Here is a 20,782-nt window from a genome sequence, read left to right as displayed (position 1 = left end):
CAGCATAATCTTCCAGGATCGTGAGCGAACAGGCCCCAGCGGTAGCGCGGGTCTGTCCCATCGCCCTCAGCCGTCCCGGCTCTCCCGCAGGACGAAGCGCTGTGCGCATTAACGCCCAGGTGCGGGCTGCCCAGCGGAGGCTCAGGCTCCATTTCGGTGTTAAAGGGAGCGCTGGGGCCGGGCCGGCCCCGCCACCGCCGCCCCTGTCACCGCCGCGGCTCGCGCTCCTTCCCCGGCCGCCTGCAAACGGCCTCTAAAATGGCGGCGGACGGCAGGGCCGGTGTGCAGGTGAGCGCAGCGGCCTCTCCCCTCACCGCGCCGCGCCCCGCCGCCCCGCAGGGGTCCGCGCCGCTCCCCACCTACCCGCCCTGCGCTGCGGCCGCCCCTGGCGCGGCCCCTCGCAGCCAGCCCGCCCCCGCAGCGCCCCCGGCCCGGCTCCGCAAGCGGGCGGCGCCGGCCTCGCCCCCTCGCTCTGGCGGGCCGGGGGCGCGGAGGCGCGTTGCGAGCTCGGTGCTGCAGGCCGAACGGGGGCCTGCTCGGGTCGTCCCGCGGCGGCGGAAGGAGCTCACCTCCCGCGCCCGGCCTGGCACCCCCGGCTGGCCTGGGGCGGCAGCGGGCGGCTCGGCTTCCCCGAGGCAGCTGCCCTCGGTGGGAAGGACTTGGCCGCGAGCAGCCGCACTCCTGAGCTCCCCGGGAGCGGCGGGGGGAGAGCCGGGGCTGGCTGGGAAGGAGGCTCCCGGGGCGGGGGGCAATGAGGCGGTCTCAGATAATGGGGTTTGACAAGTGCAGCTCTTGAGACGCAGCCTTTTCAGGTGTGACTGTCGGACGCAGCGTCTGGGGTCCGTGTTCCTGTGGCGGATGTGCTCCTATGGGCACGGCTGGCTGCCCACACCTTATGGAGTCATAGAATCATTTCAGTTGGAAGAGACCCTCAGGATCATCAACTCCAACCATAACCTAACTCCAGCGCTAAACCATGTCCCTAAGAACTTCGTCTAAACGCCTTTTAAGCACCTCCAGGGATGGTGACTCCACCACTTCCCTGGGCAGCCTGTTCCAATGCCTGACAACCCTTTCCATGAAGAATTTTTTCCTGATATCCCATCTAAACCTACCCTGGCGCAACTTGAGGCCACCTTCTGGTGGGGACAGACACTGACCCGCCGGGGCTGTGGCACAGCTGCTGTTCTCCAGACAGCACCTCTGGTTCTGTCTGCAGGTTTTGTCTGTGTAGAAAGAAAAATAACGGCTGTTTGTCATAGATTTTTTTCCCTGTGTGACAGCTGCCACCAGGCTGCTGGCTGCACCGAGTTCCTGGGCAAGTGGCCCCTGTCCCAACATCAGCTTGTGGAGTAAGTGGCTGGTGTGGGTGTCCCGAGTTCCTTCCTGCTTCTGTTCAGAAAGTGCCGCAGGTCCAGCACATCTGCAAGTGCACCCACGGTTATTTTATGTATGTTCAATACATCCAGAACACGCCGGAGTTATTGTGCAGCCGATAGAGACCATTCTAGACATGCCCATCAGTGCTTCCAAGCCATTATGTATTTGCAAAATTGTACCAATTTTGTCTTTCAAACAATAGTGATCTTAACAATGTCTGACATGATAACTTGTGTAGTAAAACTTTTTTTTTTTCTGACAGACATTTTACTTTTTATCAACCACTAGTAACCGAGATCCATAATCCTTATGCTACCAGCATTCATTGCTTTTACAAATTATAGGACATCAGTAATATACTCTGAAAATAAAATTCTGTCTACGTTTTTCAACGTTAAATGTACAAGCAGAGTTTTCTGGATGCATAATTTTAAAACGCTGTGTACATAAAGTTGCATAAAATAAAGTTGCAACTGTATAGTGAGGTTAGCAGTTTTCTTGTTGATCACATGTACTGACCTGAGTGAGAAGCTCATTCTCCAGTCAACAGACATTACTTTTTTACTTCATTTCTATGAGCTATGGTTCTCCACAGGAAAAGAAAATTAATGCAAGTGTAACATAATTGTTGGGGTATTTTTATCAGTTTAAAATAAAGACTGCTAATTTAATATCTCTTTATCTCTCTTAGACTACATTATCGTTTGCAAGATGCTGTGACGCATATATTAATTTTGGTGCACATATTAATTTAGACACAATATGCATACGTTGTAATGAATCTATGATTATGCAGTATGCTATACTGACAAATGTACTGTATGTTGTCAGGCAGTAGAAAAACAGCTGAAGATCTGCGGCATTAAGAGGAACATAGATGTCTCAATATTATATCTGGCTGGACAGTAAGTAATATATGTTTTTCTGTTTGGCTTTTACTAAAAGTAGAGCACAGAGTTAATGCTAGCCTGTCATAGTGCTTTCCGTATTAGATGCTCTCTGAACATCATTTATATGTGAAACATCGGTAAATCATGCTTATACCTAGTCCATATATGTTGTGTAGGAAGAAATGGTGAAGATACGCTGTCATACAGAGCAGAGCTACACTCACAGTGAAGTATTAATAGTTAACTGCCTCAGCCCCAGACACACAATCCTTCTCCAGCAATCCAGGATTGCTCGAGGGTCTGTAAGTTCAGAGAGTTGTGCATGAACTTCTACCACAGGGAGCAGAGGAGTGAGACTTAATGGGCTGATCTCTGCCTGTTGTAACTGGCTCCTAAGGCTGGGTGGAAAAGAGTCTCAAGAACGCAAATGAAAAAACACAGGACCTGCCCAGTCTTAAAAACTGCCAAATTTCTGACCTCCCTGAAGAAATCTGTTATTGCAACAGTAAAACTCATTGGTAGCACCTTTGAAATTACCTGCATCTCTACCATTAAGAATTGAAGGGAGGGCAGGGCAATATGAAGTGAGCACAAGAACACTTGTTTGGGTCTGGCAGTACTGATCAGAGACCTGATCTCCTCTTAGAGCTTTATGAAACAGCTTAAGATGTAGGGCAGATGAGAAGAAGAAACAATGGTAAATGAAGGAAGGCAAAGCTTTCATGAGCCTGTGGGTGATCTAGGTTGATAGGGCTGTAAACTGGAGAACGAACATGCTGAGAGGCTACCATAGAAAGATGGAGACGTGACAGGGCATACTTCAAAGTTTTTGAAAAGCATACTTTGAATTTCTGGCCAGGGCATAATTCCAAGTGTTGCATACCTGTCTGCAGCCTCGCAACTGTGTCTCGTGTTTGTACGGTTGATATAATATATAAAGAACTAATGTAGTCTGATAATTCAGGGACAAGGTTTTCAAGGTCTCTAGGTCTTAGGAGTGCAAAAGAGAGGTGTTAAAGGATTTCAGTGTTGTCTAGCCTGTGTTTAATATTATAGAAATCAAGTCATCTTGAAAGTCTAAGTGTGTCCACTGGTATCTTTAATTTCCTTCCCTATCTCCTGATTTACACTCAAAGTATTTGATGCTTTGTGAAAAGAAACTGTAAAACAGAATTACTGTCAAAATTATTAAAATATGCGTTTTAGAAAGAAGAAATCACAATCTAAAGGAGAAGTTTAAATAAAGAGAAAACTACAAGATGCGTATATATTTTTCTAAACAATACAAGAAAATTATTGTAATGCATATGTATAAAAGAATTAAGACTGTGTATACAGTCCTAATAGGCGTATGTTCTGATTTTAAATACTTAAGTGTACTCACTGGCTTTGACTCTTTTTTTTTGGTATGGAATAAAAAGAAATGTTCAGATGGCAGATAGAGAAGTGATCTGTCTTCCCATGAAACCATTTGAGAATGATGATGCAAGCTGGCTTCTTTGATGATTGGAGAGAAGTGAATTCCTTTTATTCTATATCAGTGTATATAAGCCTTGAATCTCAGCCAATCTCACTATCAGATCATGCCTCCTTAACTGTTGGTTTGACATAATTTTCTGCTGGCTAAAATAAGAAAATGAAAAAATAATAGGTCAATCAAATTAGAGAGAATGAGATTCTATTTTTAAACTACTACTAATAAATGGACATGAAAATATATAGTTCTGGACACTGAGAGTTGTCATCCTAGGAAAACTGATTAACTTAGCAGTAGGTAGGAAAAAAGCACTGCAGGCCAGAAAAGATCAGTTTGTAAGAGACACCCAAAGTCTGGAAGGCATGCAGAAAGGGACAGGCTCTTTTAAAATGTTAGAGGAATTAAGCTCTACCTGAGGCAAATTAAATGCCTTAATACCAGGGAAAAACAAACCAACAAACAAACAAAAACAACACACACCACAACAGATCAAGGCTTGGAAGTCTTGGAGGTAGTAAAGTTGAAGCTGTTACTAGAGAGGGAGTAAAGACAATTAAAATGTAAACCTGTAAACTAGGTGTAGAATGGCAGTGACAAAGAATATGAGGAAATTTTGCTACCTGAAAAATAGTTCAGGAGTGTACAGGTACACCTATACAGAAGAATTAGATGGTAGCTCTTTTATGTCCTGTCAGCCCTCATCTGCTTGGCTTTACTACTTGCAGTAATGTATATTCTGGTTACTTGTGACAATAAACACATATGTATGTATTTGCAGGATTCATTTTTATGGATTATTTGAGAAAGCCAAATAAACAGTTCAAAAACATGGGAATCTAGACACTAGGCTTCACAGTTGGAAAACAAGCAGATCATTTTAGGCTCATGATGTGAATTTAATTTTTATCAATCGTGTTAGTTCTTTCTGAAACACTGGCCCTAGTCTTGCAACATGTTAAAATCCACAAGGAAAGTTTTATTAAGTCAATTAAAATTCATCATGTAAAGGTCATCTATAATTATTCTAGAGGAAATCAAGAACATTTCTTTAAAGCAATGAAAAATAAGGAGGACCAATTAGTGAAAATTACTTGGCAGCTCACTAATATTCCCTGGGTAGTAGGTGATTTTTTATTTATAGTGCATTAGCAATCTCCAAGTGCTAGATACGCAATTAAAAAAAAAACCTTACCAGCACACAGGAGATAGTTCCAGCTTCAGTGGATGTGCAGTTTGACTTAAAACAAGACTGTTAATGAATATGAGTACATACCAAGTTTATGTCAGGACAGGAGAGAGGAGGGGTGAAAATAGAGCAAGAGATTTCACAATATGCACTGCTATGAAAAATAACGAGAAATGTACATTGCTGTGCAATTTTCCTTTTAGATTTATGTCCCCAGGATACCAAACCTGTGTTCTGAGCAGTTTCTAGAAACGGAAAAATACACAGGACTCCTACTCCATGGGCAAATAAATGCCGTTATGGAAACAAAAATAATCTATCACTTAGTTTGTTCTCATTTCTTTACCACCTGCTGCTTTGTTATGCTTTCAGGTGTGTAGAATGCTTACACTGTCTTCGCCATCTTCTTTGTGTCTTTCTCTGCTATGATTTCTACAGAAGTGTGGCTTTTTAATGCTTGGGTAATATTATTTGTAAGAAGTTCAACTGTGTAAAGTGATTAAGCACCATTAATGTTAAGAAATTTGTTGTTTTTCTTCCACCAGAGGACTAAGAAGTATCCCAAGTCTTTCACGGTTTCATAGGTTAAGGTATTTGTGGATTAACAACAATAAGGTAATAAGGTATTCCTTTAAAGAGCAGAACAATTCATCTATACTCCTTGACTATTATTTCATGATTTTTCTAACATGAAGTATTATGTAATTGTCAAGATAATAAATTATTTTAAATTTCCAGGCAAATTCAACTGATTTAAATATGACAGTTTTGAAGAAACAGTATTTTGTTTTACATTGCAGAGTATAAGCTGATATATTTTCCTTTGGATTCACATCACATTTGTAAATTTTGTGTATTTAAGAAGCTGAGGTGTTGTGCTAACACCTTAGCAATTAAAGATTGAGCATATTTAAAACTAAGTTACTGGCAAAATTGCCTGATCACATACCAGTACCTGGGGTCTGGGACAGCAGTTTCCAGTGTAACTCGTAGCAAGAATACCCTGCCCATGAGTGGGCAGCTCTTGGAACAGACTGAGGGGTGATACAGCTGCGGGGTGTTCTTATAACAACTTCTGGCCTGGTTTTCCAGGAAAGGAGTGGACCCCAGAAAATGTGTAGCTCTTTTTTTTATACCCTTGCAGACATGCTGAGTTTTATTTCCTGGCAGGCTGGAGGATGAAGTGAGGCTCTTTTTTTCCCTCATGCACATGCAAGTGACATGTAACTCCTTCAAATGTGCTTCTCCCTGTGCACAAAAAGAGTCACTGAAATGCTGGGGTTGATGGGGTGTCTTCTGTCAATGCAGCCTGTTGTGTCACCTAAACATGTTTGACTTCAGAGAGATTCACAAGCAAGTGGTTAGAGTATGACATTGGGCCACATTAATTTCTTTTGCTTCCAATGCACTGTGTGGTCCTAAATCAGTCACACAAACCATGTGCCTTTCTTTCGGCATCTGTGCAAAACCAGATTATCATAGTTATTATATACTGTAGGACTTTTAAGACAGTGCTCTGTCAAAATCTCCAAACACTACAGCTTCTAGCCAAGTCTAAGCACATTACACCTTACATAAAATAATTTTCTTGACAGTAGAATTAGCTTATTTGGAAATCTCCAAATACATAGCCAACCATTATTAAATGGTTGAATTGAATCCAAACCTTCACCATGAACCACTGGTAATTAAAATGCAAGAAAAGTGATAATAACCACGAATTTATAACCTGCTTTTAAATATCTTACTGTACAGTAATTTACATTACTTTCACAATGGGCTCAAGTTCTTAAACACCAGAATTGCTTGTAAATAAATAGCTCTGTGAGCAACAGAAAAAAATAAATTTACATTCTGTGTCACTTAGGAGTGTATGTGTATCTGCTGCCCCAGGCTAACATCAATTATAGACTATCTTATGTTGACTTCTGTGAAAGTCCTGTGGTTGTCCAACGATTAAAAAAAAAGGGCAAAAATATGGATGCATTAAAAGCTTGAACTAAAATCACAGGTATTATAAGGCTTTCCCTATTACTTCTAAAGGACACTAAAGAATAAGAGGAAATGGCATAATGACTAAGCAGAACTAATCTTGCTGACCATAAAAGATAAATTAATCTGATTTTTGCACAGATCTCTACCTTCCTACCTAAGCAGTAACAAAGAGCATTCTTCAGTGGGTCTATATAACTTGTGTGAACAAGCTGCTCAGTGGCTTTCCTTAGGAGAGATCTTAGCTAAATGCTCTAATAGGGGGAGCATATTTTTCTGAACTCAGAAGATTTGAGATATTTTTTCTTTCCGTAAAAATGCATCACGATAATTCTATCACAAAAAATAAATTCCAGAATATCCTAAAACACTCCAAACATGTCAAAGATAGAGAAACACTGCTATGCACAGTAGGTGTGGGCGGGTCTTTTCACTACACAAGGTACAATAAACATTGCAATTACAATAATCATTAACAGGATGTTTTAATTTGTAGATTGTTTAGCTGTCAAGAGAATCCTTAAACCAAAAGCCTTAAACAGAAATATAAGAAACTACCTATAGTTAAACAGTTTTCAAGAGACCATGTTTATATTCTGCAAAGTCAAATTTATACTGGCATATAACAGTTTTCCTAACTTTAATTTCAGATCCAAGATTTAACTTTCTTGGTCAAAAACTACTGCTTGACTGAACTCTATCTCAACCATAACGAACTGACAGATATATCAGGTACCAACCTTCCCTTTTTAGACTGTTGAGCAGAGGTCTATACTGTCCATTGGCATTCAGATTTATAAAAGTGGATAACAGCAAGTAATTTAATGGTTGAAAGCTCCTATGTATGAATAACAATACATGTTAATTATTTTCTTAGATATTTAATTGTTCCAGCATGCTTGAGTGGCAATAACGTGATATATTTATCCTGGTCTAAAGGATGAGATGTCATTCACTTCAACGTCAAGCAATTGTAAAATATTTTTGATCTTACATTACTGTATTTCGTACTGAAAATAAACATGCAAAGCCCTTTTTACATAATGATTTGTAGTTCTCTTGCTGACCAGGTACTCTGTAAGCTGATAGAAGAACCTTTTGATATCCATTTATTTTTATATGATGAAAAGCTGAGGGCAGTGCTGACAGACCTAACATGAAAATAAAAGGGTAATAGATTAATAAGTTGTCCCACTTGTAAGGTAGTCACTAAGGTTGTGCAGTTTCTTCAAGATATAGTTATTTTTATAATCAGCAGTATTTTGCAAAGTTACTCAAAAATTTTGGTGTAAACTTACCTTTCTCTTACACTTCTATTTCAGTTTTTCTTGCTCTTGTATATTAAAGTGGCTGCACCAGACTAGTGAATTTGTGAATGAAGAAGCCAAAGCATAATAAATTTGTATATATTCTAAATATTTTAAATGTTACTATTTTACTTTTCTCTGTCCCTATAAAATGTTGGGATGAGAAATGATGTTGATTAGTTCCTGTCAGATTTTGAGAAAAAAAGAATGTTTGAAAGAAACAAACACATGGGCACAAGTGATAATACCGAAGATAAGATCTGGGCAACCAGAAGGGCCAAGTATCATTAGTAGAGAAATGTAGATGAGAAATACTGTGCAGAATTTGGAAAATGAGATATCTATGCCTGGTGTGGTATGAGGATGTGAACACGTAGTCTGGGTCAGCCACAACAATATTTTGTAATAACTTTTAAATACATTAATAATTATTTGAACTGGAACTATTTTCTAAGGAAATCACTATTTATTGCTTGTGAGGCAAAGGTGGTATTAGGGATATACTATTGCTTGTGAGACAAAGGTAGTATTAGGCAAGGGTAAAAGGAAGTGAAGATGAATTAATCAAAGTTTACTGTGATATAGGAAGAAGGAAGGGAGGAAGAAGAGAGGATACAGTTGATGTTGATTCGTTGAAGCAAGGGTGATGGGGACAAATGGAAGGAACTGAGATGAAAAAAGTTAGGCATATGTTCAAAGGACGTTACTAGGAAGACAAAAGGCATATTGCAATCTCTGATAATTTCTTTTTGGTTTACTAATCTCATGCAAGGTGTTACCAAAAGGCAGAGATGTATAACTAGAATATCAAATTCAGTGTGCAGCATAACAAAGTAATTATCAAATAGAGGCAGTCAGGTATGGTGAGAATAATTAATTGCTTTTCATTTTATTTCAGGTGCTCTGAAACATTTATGTGCGTTACAGATTGTGTTTCTTCACAACAACCAGTTACAAAAACTTGTCGAAACAGTGAAGGAACTGAAAGGAAAGATAAGCTTGCATACCCTAAGTAATACCTTATTTTATTTTGCAGAACACTGAGCAGTAGTTTTTTAGTGTTTCTTATCAGGATGTTTCTTGTCTGTTTCCACATCATTTGCTGGTAGCTTTTGAAACTAAATATCGGTTTCAACCAAATTTGACAGAAGAAAGAGATCTCTAACTCATGAAAATTCCATAGAGAGTACCTCAGCTAAGAAAAAGCTGCCAAATGCCTTCAGAAATTCACTCTTTTTGGCTGCTGGCTGGCCCATCTCCTGGAGGAGTAGCTTGGAGGCACTCAAAGCAGTTTACTGCTACCTTTTTGTAAGGGAACGTGGGAGTAGAGCAAGATTATCACAGAGGTGAAGGGAACTGAAAAATGGGTGTTATTGCTGTTTGAGAGTGTGAGTGATAGGTTATAGAACGTAAAGTCCTGACTTATTGATTCTGCTGTTCATACAACTTTCTGCATCTTTTTGGCATACTGTGTGGATTTCTAGAGCCTAAGAATAAATATACTTTAGATATTAAATATAATAATATCTGTTAAGTAGCATGCTTTCTGATATACTCTCTGGAAATGAAAGTAGTTTAGACTCTGAAATTTCAAATGAAATTATACAAGACAGTGTTGGCGCCACTAAGTTATGGTGTAAGAATTAGCCTCCAGGGAAAGTAGGATTATATGCTATTAACCTACTGAAATTGAAAGTGTCTTTTTCCATGGTTCCTCAAAGAATGTCACCATAGGTCATGCCAAACGCTCAGTACTTTGAAAAAACAGGAAACAAGTTACGCGTCTTAGTGACACAATCAGTGGAGGTGAATGTCATCAAGCCATTACCTCCTTATGCAATCAAAAAATGGAATGCCTGATTGCAGGAAAGGAAAATATGGCTTGAAAAGTACACTTTTAATTGAACTTGACACTGGGACAAAAATTAAAAAACAAATCAAGTGTTTAGGAAGAGAACATGCAGCCAAATTATTGTAATTTTTTTTCATTATATGCAGGATTGAAAAAAATTGTCTGCTTAAGAATGCAGTTGTTGGAAGTGATTAGGCAAAGTCTGGACAGACATCCTGTGTATGAATGGTGCAGTCACTTGAGTCTAATGTTATAGCCCTACCAATTAATAGGGGGCTTCAACAGGCACCGGGAGTTTGTTGTACGTGTTGCAGCCATCTGTGGGAAATAAAGGCAAACAGCAGATAGTTAAAGTGCTGCTGAGTTATTATGAACGGCAGTCACAAAGACATAGTGAAAACTGGGTGTATACTGGACTAGCCACCACCATAGGAACACAAGTGTTTAAGAGAACTATCAAACAATATATAGATCTACTAATCTATGCTAATGAAAAAAATTGTTCTTTAGTTCAAAGATATGAAAGTAAATGCTAATCAGTGGAAGAAACTTAATAACCTTAATAACCTTAACTTCATAGGAATTCTTTTTTGACCTTTGCAGTAATGAAAAAATTGTCAATGTGTTTGTTTCAAAGAGATTTCATAATAATGAATTTTAAATTAACAGGACTCAATTCATTCAATAAAAGGCATTGTCCTATTTGAAGTAAATGACAGCAATAAGTGAACAAAATAAAATTTCAAAGTCATATCCTATCTATTGTACCATATTACTGTATAATTTATTTGCCTACTTGCAATATTCAGACATGGGAAATGGGTACTGAATTTGCGCACTGTCGCTTTGAAAAGGGCTGTGCTCATAATTAACCTTTATCAAAGAAAAACTCTTTTGGGAATGGGAGAGTTCTCAGTGTTATGACATAGATCTTTTTTATTGCTGGACAATCCGATTTGAAAAAAAATACACTTGCTAGCTTTCAACAGAACTTTTGGATGCATAACATTTTATTATTTTGCAGCTCTTGGGGACATTAGAACTATTGAAATGGAGCAGTCTAATACACTATTATTGTTCACTTCAGAAGTAGCGTGCAGCTGCCAAAACGTTGCATTTATCTTCCTTAAGACTGTCTTGTGATATTTAGTCACTGCCCTGCACTGAATTTGTAGCACACCACCATTCTTCAGCAAGTGTGTAAGGAAGACACTCAGCTTCTAAAGATTTACTGAGCGGGTTGCTCACAACTGCTGCCTTTTGGGAGATATGGAGGGTTTCTTTGTGGGCTCACCTTGTGCTCACATCTTCTTTTTGGAATCCAAGAGTTTTGTTATGTACTCTGTAAATTGCCTCAACTGATTTATTATCCACAACTGATAACATCTTGCTGCTAGAACTCAGAAAACTGCTTTTGTTCTTCCATATGTTTCTACCACATTAGATTCCTTTCTGCCCCATGTGGGTTAGGCACACTGTTTTCCTGCACTCCAAATAGAGAAAACAGACAAAGCTGTGGAGGGAGAAAGCATTATCCCTAATTTGTAGACACAAAATTGCATGATATTGACAAGAAAGTAGATAGCAGAGCCAAGAATTGATCCCAGATGTTTTGTGAAGTAAGACCCTCTTGATCCATACAGTGGTTGGATTTATTGTAAGAATGAGCAGTAGAAAAAAATCATATACTCAAAAATAAACCTACAAATCAGTCTTGATGAGAGGGGACATGCTCCAAGTAGCATCCAGAACCAAAAGCACTTAGTATTGACCCTGATGTGTACCTTGGAAAAATCTCTCTTCGTCTTCATTCCATTCCACTACCAAATGTACCTGCTTTTAGAGACCTTTCCAAAACATTTTTCTTTCTGGAATGCTATCACATATTTTGTTGACTCAAGAACTGACCGATATATATGTAATATTCTTTCTGATCAACACTTTCTAGAAAAAATTGCTATACACTATATTGTTTGGTGAAAATTTATCTTTCTTTTGCTGCCACCATGTGGGTCTCTTGCTACTTTCAAAGTACAGTGATTTTTAATTTTTTTTTTTAAGAATAAAAATATTTTAAGTTCTCCTCTGAATATGTGAAAAGGCTTTTTTTCTGTGTAGGAGATACTAAATGCCCATTCCAGCCTTACTGCACCCTCAAAATAACTGTGAAATGCCATCAAGCACTGAGCTTTCTTTGGCAGTCATACTTATCCTGAAAAACATGAAATGGCATCTTGTAGTTTACAAGTCTGTATTGAATATTTCCAGACTTTTTTCTTCTTCTAGTATCTCTTTTTTGCTTCTATAATACCATCTTTTCCTTCCCTAAACTGCTAAAATTACATATAACAGGATTTTTACCCTAGAGTGAATATTAGCCACAGCCTCTCCTCAAAAAGAGAAAACCTGACCAGTGTAGATCTCGGTAGAAGTTGTCAAAATTATTAATTTACAATTTCTTTTTCTCTGCTCTGATCTCAGGGTATCAGCCTCCTAATTATTTTTACTGTGTCAGAAGAATAGCATTTGTATGAGTAGAAAAATAGCATTATTATATTTTCATTTTAAAAACAAAACAAAACACAACAATGCTCAACAACATTTGTTTGTTAACTGATCTGGGAATGGGCCCATTTCTATTTTAATCAACCTCAGATATCACTGTCATGAAACACACTGATGTGGCATGTCAGCTAGGCAGATGTTCCACATCTGGCCAAGCATCAACACAGCATTGATACCTGTCTCTGTGGTGCAAAGGTTTCGTTATTCAGGTAATGTGAGCCTGAATGGAAGTATTTTAGTTAAGTTGCTAATGGGCTTTTGGGTCTTAGTACCTCAAGTCTCAACATAAGTTAGTAGGACCCAGGTACTCAGAAACGTAGGTGCTTTTAAACATTTTATGTTTCTTGAGTTTTCAAACTCATCATCTGTCAAAACACCAGAAAACAGGGTATTTACATTTTATATTGTGACTATGGGATAAAAACTTCATATCAACTGTGATAAAGCCTCAGATGTCCTAAATCTCATCTGCTTTTAATAACTCGCTCTCCCTACAAAGTTTGTGTCTTTAAGCTGTCATACCTAAAAGACTGCTATTATTTAAAATAAGCATCATCTAACAATACATAAGAAAACTAACAGCAAACACTTAGTGGTTTTGTCTGTATATCATAAAAAATAGAAAAAAAACTTCAAAGGTTTGGAGCACACAATGGCACCTTTACTCAGTTCTTGCATGTGGTGTTTTGCATACTCTGCAAGAAGCCAATTCTTGCAGTCTGTGTTTAGTTGGATAATTTTGCATGTGTAAAGAGCCTGTGCTTGGTTTACCCAGCATAAGAACAACTTGAGTTTAGTAATTCAAGGTTTGATTTTTATGATGTTTGTTTTTTTTTTTCTGTATACATTTTGCAGACCTATTCCATAACCCTCTGGCACAAGATGCAGACTACCGGCTGTATGTGATACATGCCCTCCCTTCAGTGCAGCTCCTTGACAGGAAGGGTAAGGATTGCTTTCCCCTTCTAACAAGGCATTGACAGTTGCTTTTGATTTTAATCAGTTTGGAAAAATAGGTGATTTAATCTTGCCCGTTCTTTTGTATGCATTTGTTGATATAGCAAGAGGTCTAATGAACACATACCATTTTTTGCAAGATTTGTCAAGCAAATAGAGTTTGCATGGCATAAAGTGTTTCCTTTGTCAAATGCTTTTGATCTCTGTCTTTTTCTATTTAAATTGTGCATGTTTATCTTGGTCTATATATTTAAGGGTGAGATAGCTAAAAGCCTGTCCTTAGAAACATGTACCTACATTTCTGCATTCACAGAATCACAGAATGTTAGGGATTGGAAGGGACCTCAAAAGATCATCTAGTCCAATCCCCCTGCCGGAGCAGGAACACCTAGATGAGGTTACACAGGAAGGTGCCCAGGCAGGTTTTGAATGTCTCCAGAGTAGGAGACTCCACAACCCCTCTGGGCAGCCTGTTCCAGTGTCTGTTGTGTCTGTTAGCCTCCTTGAGAAGAAGTTTCTTCTCAGATTTAAGTGGAACCTCTTGTGTTCCAGTTTGAAGCCATTACCCCTTGTCTTACTGTTGGTTGTCACCGAGAAGAGCCTGGCTCCATCCTCGTGACACTCACCTTTTATATATTTGTAAGCATTAATAAGGTCACCCCTCAGTCTCCTCTTCTCCAAACTAAAGACACCCAGCTCCCTCAGCCTTTCCTCATAAGGGAGATGCTCCACTCCATCATCTTTGTTACCCTGCGCTGGACTCTCTCCAGCAGTTCCCTGTCCTTCTTGAACTGAGGGGCCCAGAACTGGACATAATATTCCAAACTGGTATATTGACATAAGTGAGCGTCTTTACTTAGATATGGATAATATCCTCAGCTGCCTACCTGTTTCTGTACAGTTTAAATAGGTGTATGCACATTTCTTGATGAGGTACATGGTGACCAAACTTTGAAATATAAGTCTTTGTAAATCATCAGGAGATCTTTCACAGCTTGTCTACTGTAAATTCTGCAGGGGACAAAAAAGTCTTAAGAATAGCCAGGTCATAAACCAATCAATCTATAAATATGCCACAGTGGACCCAGAAAATCAACTTTGGTGATTTCTGTCTTTGGAGAGCTATGTGATTGGAAGGAGGACTGAAAATTACTGGAAAGCACTGAGGAAGGTGTCGATTCCTACCCCAGCTTTACCTCATAAGAAAGTAGCAAGGAGAAATAATGGAATCTTGAAAATTCGCTCTTGAGGAGAATGAGGATGCAGGACCTGAGCGAGGCAGCCGCAGGACAGATGCAGGGGTGGGCAAACCCTGTGGCTCTGTCACACAGGAAAGCTGGTGGAAGGGCCACATCACGTGTCAGGGCTTGGTGAGGAGCTGCTGGATCTGACTGCACAGCCCTTCACTTACACATTCGTTTTGCACTGGTACCTCCAGTCTGTTGGATATTTGATCTCGTGTTACATGTGCTTAGCACATCTGTCAGGCTGTTTTACTAATGATTGTCTTTGACTAGGGAGCTGTGACTCAAGCTTAATGTGCTGGAAAATATGTGTTGCATTTACAGCTCTAGAAACACTTCCATAAAACTTCCTAGACTTAAATCTCCTAAATACAGTTATACTGTAATCAGTCCTGGATTAAGACTTGAGGCATTAACTTGTTATCAAGCTGTACCCTGGACTTTCTATTTAGTGAACTGTTTCTCTAACATTGCAAAGCTTCTTCACCATCTGTGGGACATTACCACAGCATAGTCCTGGCTGTCGCCTTTACACAAGACATGTGCCCGCACTCCTGTTACCTCCAGGCATGACGACAGCAGTTCCTTCCTAATTGGCCCCCTAGATACCATGACTTTAAAACTTCCCTGAATGAAATATGCTTCTGCCAGAGTTAGTTATGTGTTCTAAACCTTTAGCTCACTTCTATTCCACAGCTGAAGTACTAAATTAGTATGCAGTTCATGTCGTTGAAGTTAAAATCCGCTATTTGATAGGTTGATCATATTTGATAGTTTGTTTGTTTCGCTGATAATTATCAAAGTAGGCATACAACTGTCTTTATCTCTACTATGCAGTCATTAACATATATAGACAGTGGCATAATTTTTCCTTTTTTTTCCACTGGAGACTTAATATTCTCAAATTCTTTGTTTAAAATTTGAAGTTATTTTTGACTTAAAGTGCAAAACAGGAAAATTTTAAGCTTTTCTTTTGATTGCACTCCTACAGTTTTCACTGTAATTGAGCAGTGGGAATGGAACTGGCCTTGATCCGGGACTTGTTTTTTGCTATTCGTAAAGAAACTTCCCAATCTTTACTGAGTTGTGCAGTAGATCCCATTTAAGGGGCATGAAAAGTCTTGCTTTCTAGTTTCTTGGTTTGAAACTTCTGATCCTATGGCATTCAAAAGAAAAAACTATTTTATTGGACAGGGCTTCATGCTAAAGTCTTAGAAAGTATCACTCCATGTTCCCATTTTGAATAGTTGTGAAATTACACAGATTTACACCGCTATTGTTATGAAACTGCACAACAACAACAACAAAGAGTGAATCACCTTCTGCATGTGGATAGATAATAGCAGACCTTTAAATTAGTAGAAAAAAAAAATCAATTTTTTTATATTCCTTTTAACAGCAGTTACACAAAGAGAAAGGGAGTCAGCGCTTTACCTTTATAACCGTGAAAGGTCTTGTGTGGTGCAGCCAATAGCTTTTGGAAAGAGAGTGAGTACAGTCCTGGGGCCTCCGTTGGGATCCCGCAGAGCCAGCGCTCAACCAGACAGGAGCCTGACAGTGCTCTCAGGTATTTATAATAATGTAAGGAAAAGCATTCATTTTTACATGATTTGAATTAGGAAAAATTATTTTCATTCATCTGATAAAAAGTTATTGGTTTTAGTAATAAAGTATAAATGCATCGGGAACTCAATGAAGTTGCTTCATAAAGTAAGGAGTAGTAGCAGCAACAGGCAATGAGTCCTTCTACTAAGGGTATTGTGGCAAGTAAGTTCCAGTCACTCTCTGTAGTTACAGAATTGTCTGTGAAGGTAGTTGAACAAAAAAAATTTCTTTTTTTTTTTTCAATATGTGTCTTGTGAGTGTTTGGTTTTACTTTTATTAATTAAAAACCTCTCAAAACACTTCCAGGCTGTCTCACTCAGTGATCAGCATCATAGAGTTTTGATGCCCTCTAGTGCTTTTATAAAATAATTTATCAAAGGAAGTATTTTCTTCTAAATAACGTTTTAAATTTCACGTACCTTGCCTAGTTTTGGAAGCAGTTTCTTTTTTATGCTTTCCAGGCTGAGAATATTTTAATGGTGCCTTATAATAGCATATAAAGTAATTTTTAAAGAGTTCTTAGACAGATCTGGAAGACAGCATGATCCTAGCACAAGAAACACAGCGAATACCACCTGGAGCCTTGTGCCTTGGAGCACAATCCAGAACAAACCTTGAAATCCCACACAATCTTGTCTGCTTTTTGTATGTTTTAAAGATAAGAAAAACAATATTGTGCATAGATGACTGAAATGGTAGCATTTTAAATGGTAGTGTAGATAAAGTTTAGAACAGCAATAAAGTACCTGAATTTGTTTTTTTATGTATATATCACAATAGTAAACCTGAAAGTAGTGTAATTTTGAAAAGGTTGGGGGAAAAAAAAGATAGTTTAATCACATTTAATACATTTGTTTTGCTGATAACTGTCAAAGTAGGCATATAATTGTCTTTATATCTACCGCGCATTCACATATATAGACAGTGTGCATCATTTTTCTGTTAAAGAAAAAAAAATGCATGGAAATGTATACCTACAGGAAATAAAACACAAGAACTGCATAAACCCAAAGAAAAAACAAAACAAAACAAACCCAAAAAAAGCAAACAAAAAACCCCCCAAACCAAAACCAAACCAAAACCAAAAAACAAAACAAAACAACACAACCCCCCCCCCCCAAACAACAACAAAACAACCCACCAAAAGTCCCCCAGAAACAACAGATACTCATTTCCCCAGTGATTTAATAAAATATGATCTTGAACATTTCAAATCATCTGCTAGTTTTCAGTTCATTTGAACAAGTAATTTAGGATCAGGATCAGCTCATCAAAAGGCTGTACAGCCATTAATATCTTAATTTGAACTTTTTGTTATAGGTTGGAAATCTGGAAATCACACCAAAAAGTAAGTAAGTTTTAAATTTTCTTTCTTTTGCATCTCTGAAGTATTTACTTAAGGTCCTCTTCTTGTACGTAAAACATCCAGTAAAAATGAGCTTTTGAAAACATTTCTGGTCTTTGTATTTAACATAGTTGCAACTCTATACGATTCTTATGAGACAACTTACCCGCTGCTGTCTGAAATTTAATTTTGAAAGGGATTCCACATTTGGAAATGGGTATATAAAAATGCTATTTATTTATAAGATCAAATACTGATCACTAGAAAAAACATGCTTTAAATATTAGGGCATCAGAATAGCTGTTCCTCATTATGCCCCAGAAAACTTTCTCCTGACGGGCTTTTCAGATATACATACTCCGGAAAATATTATGACTTGTAGAATGAAACTTTTTTAGTCTGCACTTGTTGTTACTTTTATTCTGTTTGGTTTCAAAATCATAGAAGTAAATGTAAAACTTATCTCTGTACAAAGGTTATAAAGGCAGTATAAAGGTTGCATTTTAATGTGATGACATTTTTAGATGCTGTCTTTATAAGGGTAAATTTACAAACTTTAGATATCAGGCTTGGTTTTAGTTTCTAGCTTTTCATGTGAAAATATTAGAAAAATTTATTAAAGGAAATAATAAAAGCCTATATATGATGATATCCTTGAACAGTCTGATTTTATACAGCTGCTCACTTTGAGTACAGCTCTTTACAATCAAACTAATTTATGCTTAAAAACGAATTTTTAGCTGCTTTCAGTGGAGTTTGCTATTCTTATTGATAAGGTTCCTCCAGCTTATGCAGATGCTGAGGCTTCGCAAGGTACCTTGTCATGACACAGTGGCTTATACTCAGTGGAAACATTAGATTTACATTAGGTGTGTGTTGCTACAAATACATCTTTATGAAATAAGTTCTTATAAGATCAGATTTTAATATTGTATCAGAGTGAGAAGGTTTTGGTTCAACATGAAGCCCTTGTCAATTCTGTCGATGTTGTGCGCCTGCCACTTTTCTCTCCCAGACTGCAGCTGGGGCAGGACACATGAACAACTCAAGTTCACAGTGGTCTGCATTCAGAGCTTGGAGAAGGGCTATTTGCATGGTGGCTAGTTAAAATAAAATATTGAAATATATTGAAATAGATGTGCATTTGCGTTAATGGGTATCATGCCACTATGAAATCATAAAATTAGCTTTACGATTTCCATTGAATCGGAGTATTAAAAGTATACAACACTTATAATTTTTGTGGGGAAAAAAAAAGCAGTGAAAACAAAGTAACATTTAAAAGTCTACTGTAAATTTGTTTTAAATAATTCATAGGCTTTTTTTTTTTATTAGAATCCTGTGATTCTGACCTTTTCTCATTTTGTTTTGCTTTCTTAAATTGGTAAACAGAAGGAAGTCTTCCAATTATTTAAGATTTTCAAATCCCCTCTCTTAGTGTCATTATGACTTCTAACCACTTTCTTCTAACCACTAACCACAGAGCGGGTCTAGTGAATTACCTCCAAAGTAGTTTGGAAACATCTGATAATGCGGATTGGTTTGCTCTTTTTGCAGAGTACCGTTTGAGAACCCCGAAGATGCTGTTTTAGTGCGGGCAATTACGAGATCTGTGATGGAATTTTCCTGTGTTGACTGGAACAAAGTAGCCACCTGTCAAGAAAGACGGCTTGAAAACAAAGTGGAAGAACCTCTTAAGAAGATGACAATCCAATTCAGATGAGGACTTTCTTCCGTAAGAAAAAAAATCTTCTTCTCTGCAGTGTGAAGGCAAGCCTCTTTGTAAGTTAATATCTCTATAAAACCAGTACACGAAAACATGCATCTAGTTAAATGAACTTTCAGCAAAAAAGAAGTAGTAGTGTAACATTCCTTTTATCATCAGATATGTCATATGGAGAGTGAATAAATTAAGAAAACAAATTATAAATAGGGGAAGTGTCACAATAAAAGTTGATTGGAATGCAATTCTTACCATACTTCTGTTATCAGAAATTATTAAAGCTAAACAGCAAGTTAATTTTTAAGAAACTAAGAATAAATAATTTAATTCCATATAGTTTCTACTGGAGAATTAGACTTACTGTGTTAACTAGCAGTAATTTGTCTTCATCCCTCAAAATACAGGTATGAGAGAGCAACCATTAAGCTTTTCTCATTTCTGAGAGGGATTCAAGTTTCAATGTGCTGATTCGTGTGCTGCACGAATGCACTGAGAACTCTTAGTTCTATGTGAATACTCATTTGGTCTCACTACAGTGGAACCGTGAGTTCTGCCTGCTGACTGCCAGCTCCCAGCTGTGGCTGCTCATGTTCTCCCACGACACAGGCCGCTGCTTACTGGTCCTTTTGGAGAGCCAGGACTTGCCATACACTGTGCACCAGCCCAAGGCTGCTGACTGGTTTTAACACACTCTCTTCTATAACCACGTGGGTTGTGTGATGCTGTGGCTTCACACCCTACATTGTTGGCTTCTACAGCCTGTTACGATAAGGCAGCTGGTGGGAGATGTGCACATAGATGGAAAATAATACAGTTCCTCCCCTCCTCCTCTCACCATTCTGCCAAAGGCCTAAAGTCAATGCTATCTGACATATCAAAAGCCCTTATTTAGCCTCTGACTTGTCTTCCGAGTAACATGTCACATGAGATGCTTCTTCCAATTCATGATTATGGACATATCGACCATGATCTTCCAACAGAAGAGCTGTTTCCAGCTCAAGCTGAGGAAGGCAGAGGTAGCTCTGGAGCGTCAGTGCGCACTGGGACCCAAACTTGGGTTGCAGTTGCTCTCCTCAGACTCGCTGTGCAGCGTCTGCTCATAGTGCCTTTGAGGCCTTTTCAAGTTAGAATGGGAAAAAAACACAACTGCAGAATCTGCATCAACAATCCCATGCTTCACATCTACTACCAATGTTCATACTTGCTCCTATTGCTTAGGCTTTTCTTCCTCATCAAGGAGTGCTGGCTGGCAGACTGAA

The 20,782-nt window shown here is 38.6% G+C and overlaps 1 protein-coding gene across 1 annotated transcript; it reads left to right on the top strand.

The window, feature by feature from the left end:
- The first annotated feature begins 215 nt into the window (after positions 1-215).
- On the top strand, positions 216-19,701 carry LRRC72 (leucine rich repeat containing 72). The gene is made up of 9 exons (XM_082045280.1): positions 216-288; positions 2,212-2,285; positions 5,479-5,548; positions 7,576-7,657; positions 9,131-9,244; positions 13,505-13,594; positions 16,250-16,417; positions 17,776-17,803; positions 19,358-19,701. The coding sequence occupies exons 1-9, from the start codon at positions 259-261 to the stop codon at positions 19,521-19,523; spliced, it is 822 nt and encodes a 273-aa protein (XP_081901406.1). The 5' UTR covers positions 216-258; the 3' UTR covers positions 19,524-19,701.
- Positions 19,702-20,782: the final 1,081 nt, after the last annotated feature.

Source organism: Streptopelia decaocto (assembly GCF_964273445.1).
Source record: "Streptopelia decaocto genome assembly, chromosome: 2".
NCBI lineage: Eukaryota > Metazoa > Chordata > Aves > Columbiformes > Columbidae > Streptopelia > Streptopelia decaocto.
This window is presented reverse-complemented; position numbering and strand designations above follow the sequence as displayed.

What these genes read in the sequence shown, in the direction of transcription:
- LRRC72 (XM_082045280.1), top strand. Translation starts at nt 259, where the DNA reads ATGGCGGCGGACGGCAGGGCCGGTGTGCAG. An exon ending in CGAACTGACAGATATATCAG is followed by an intron (nt 7,658 to 9,130) that starts GTACCAACCTTC and finishes ATTTTATTTCAG; the next exon opens with GTGCTCTGAAACATTTATGT. An exon ending in GAGCCTGACAGTGCTCTCAG is followed by an intron (nt 16,418 to 17,775) that starts GTATTTATAATA and finishes TTTTTGTTATAG; the next exon opens with GTTGGAAATCTGGAAATCAC.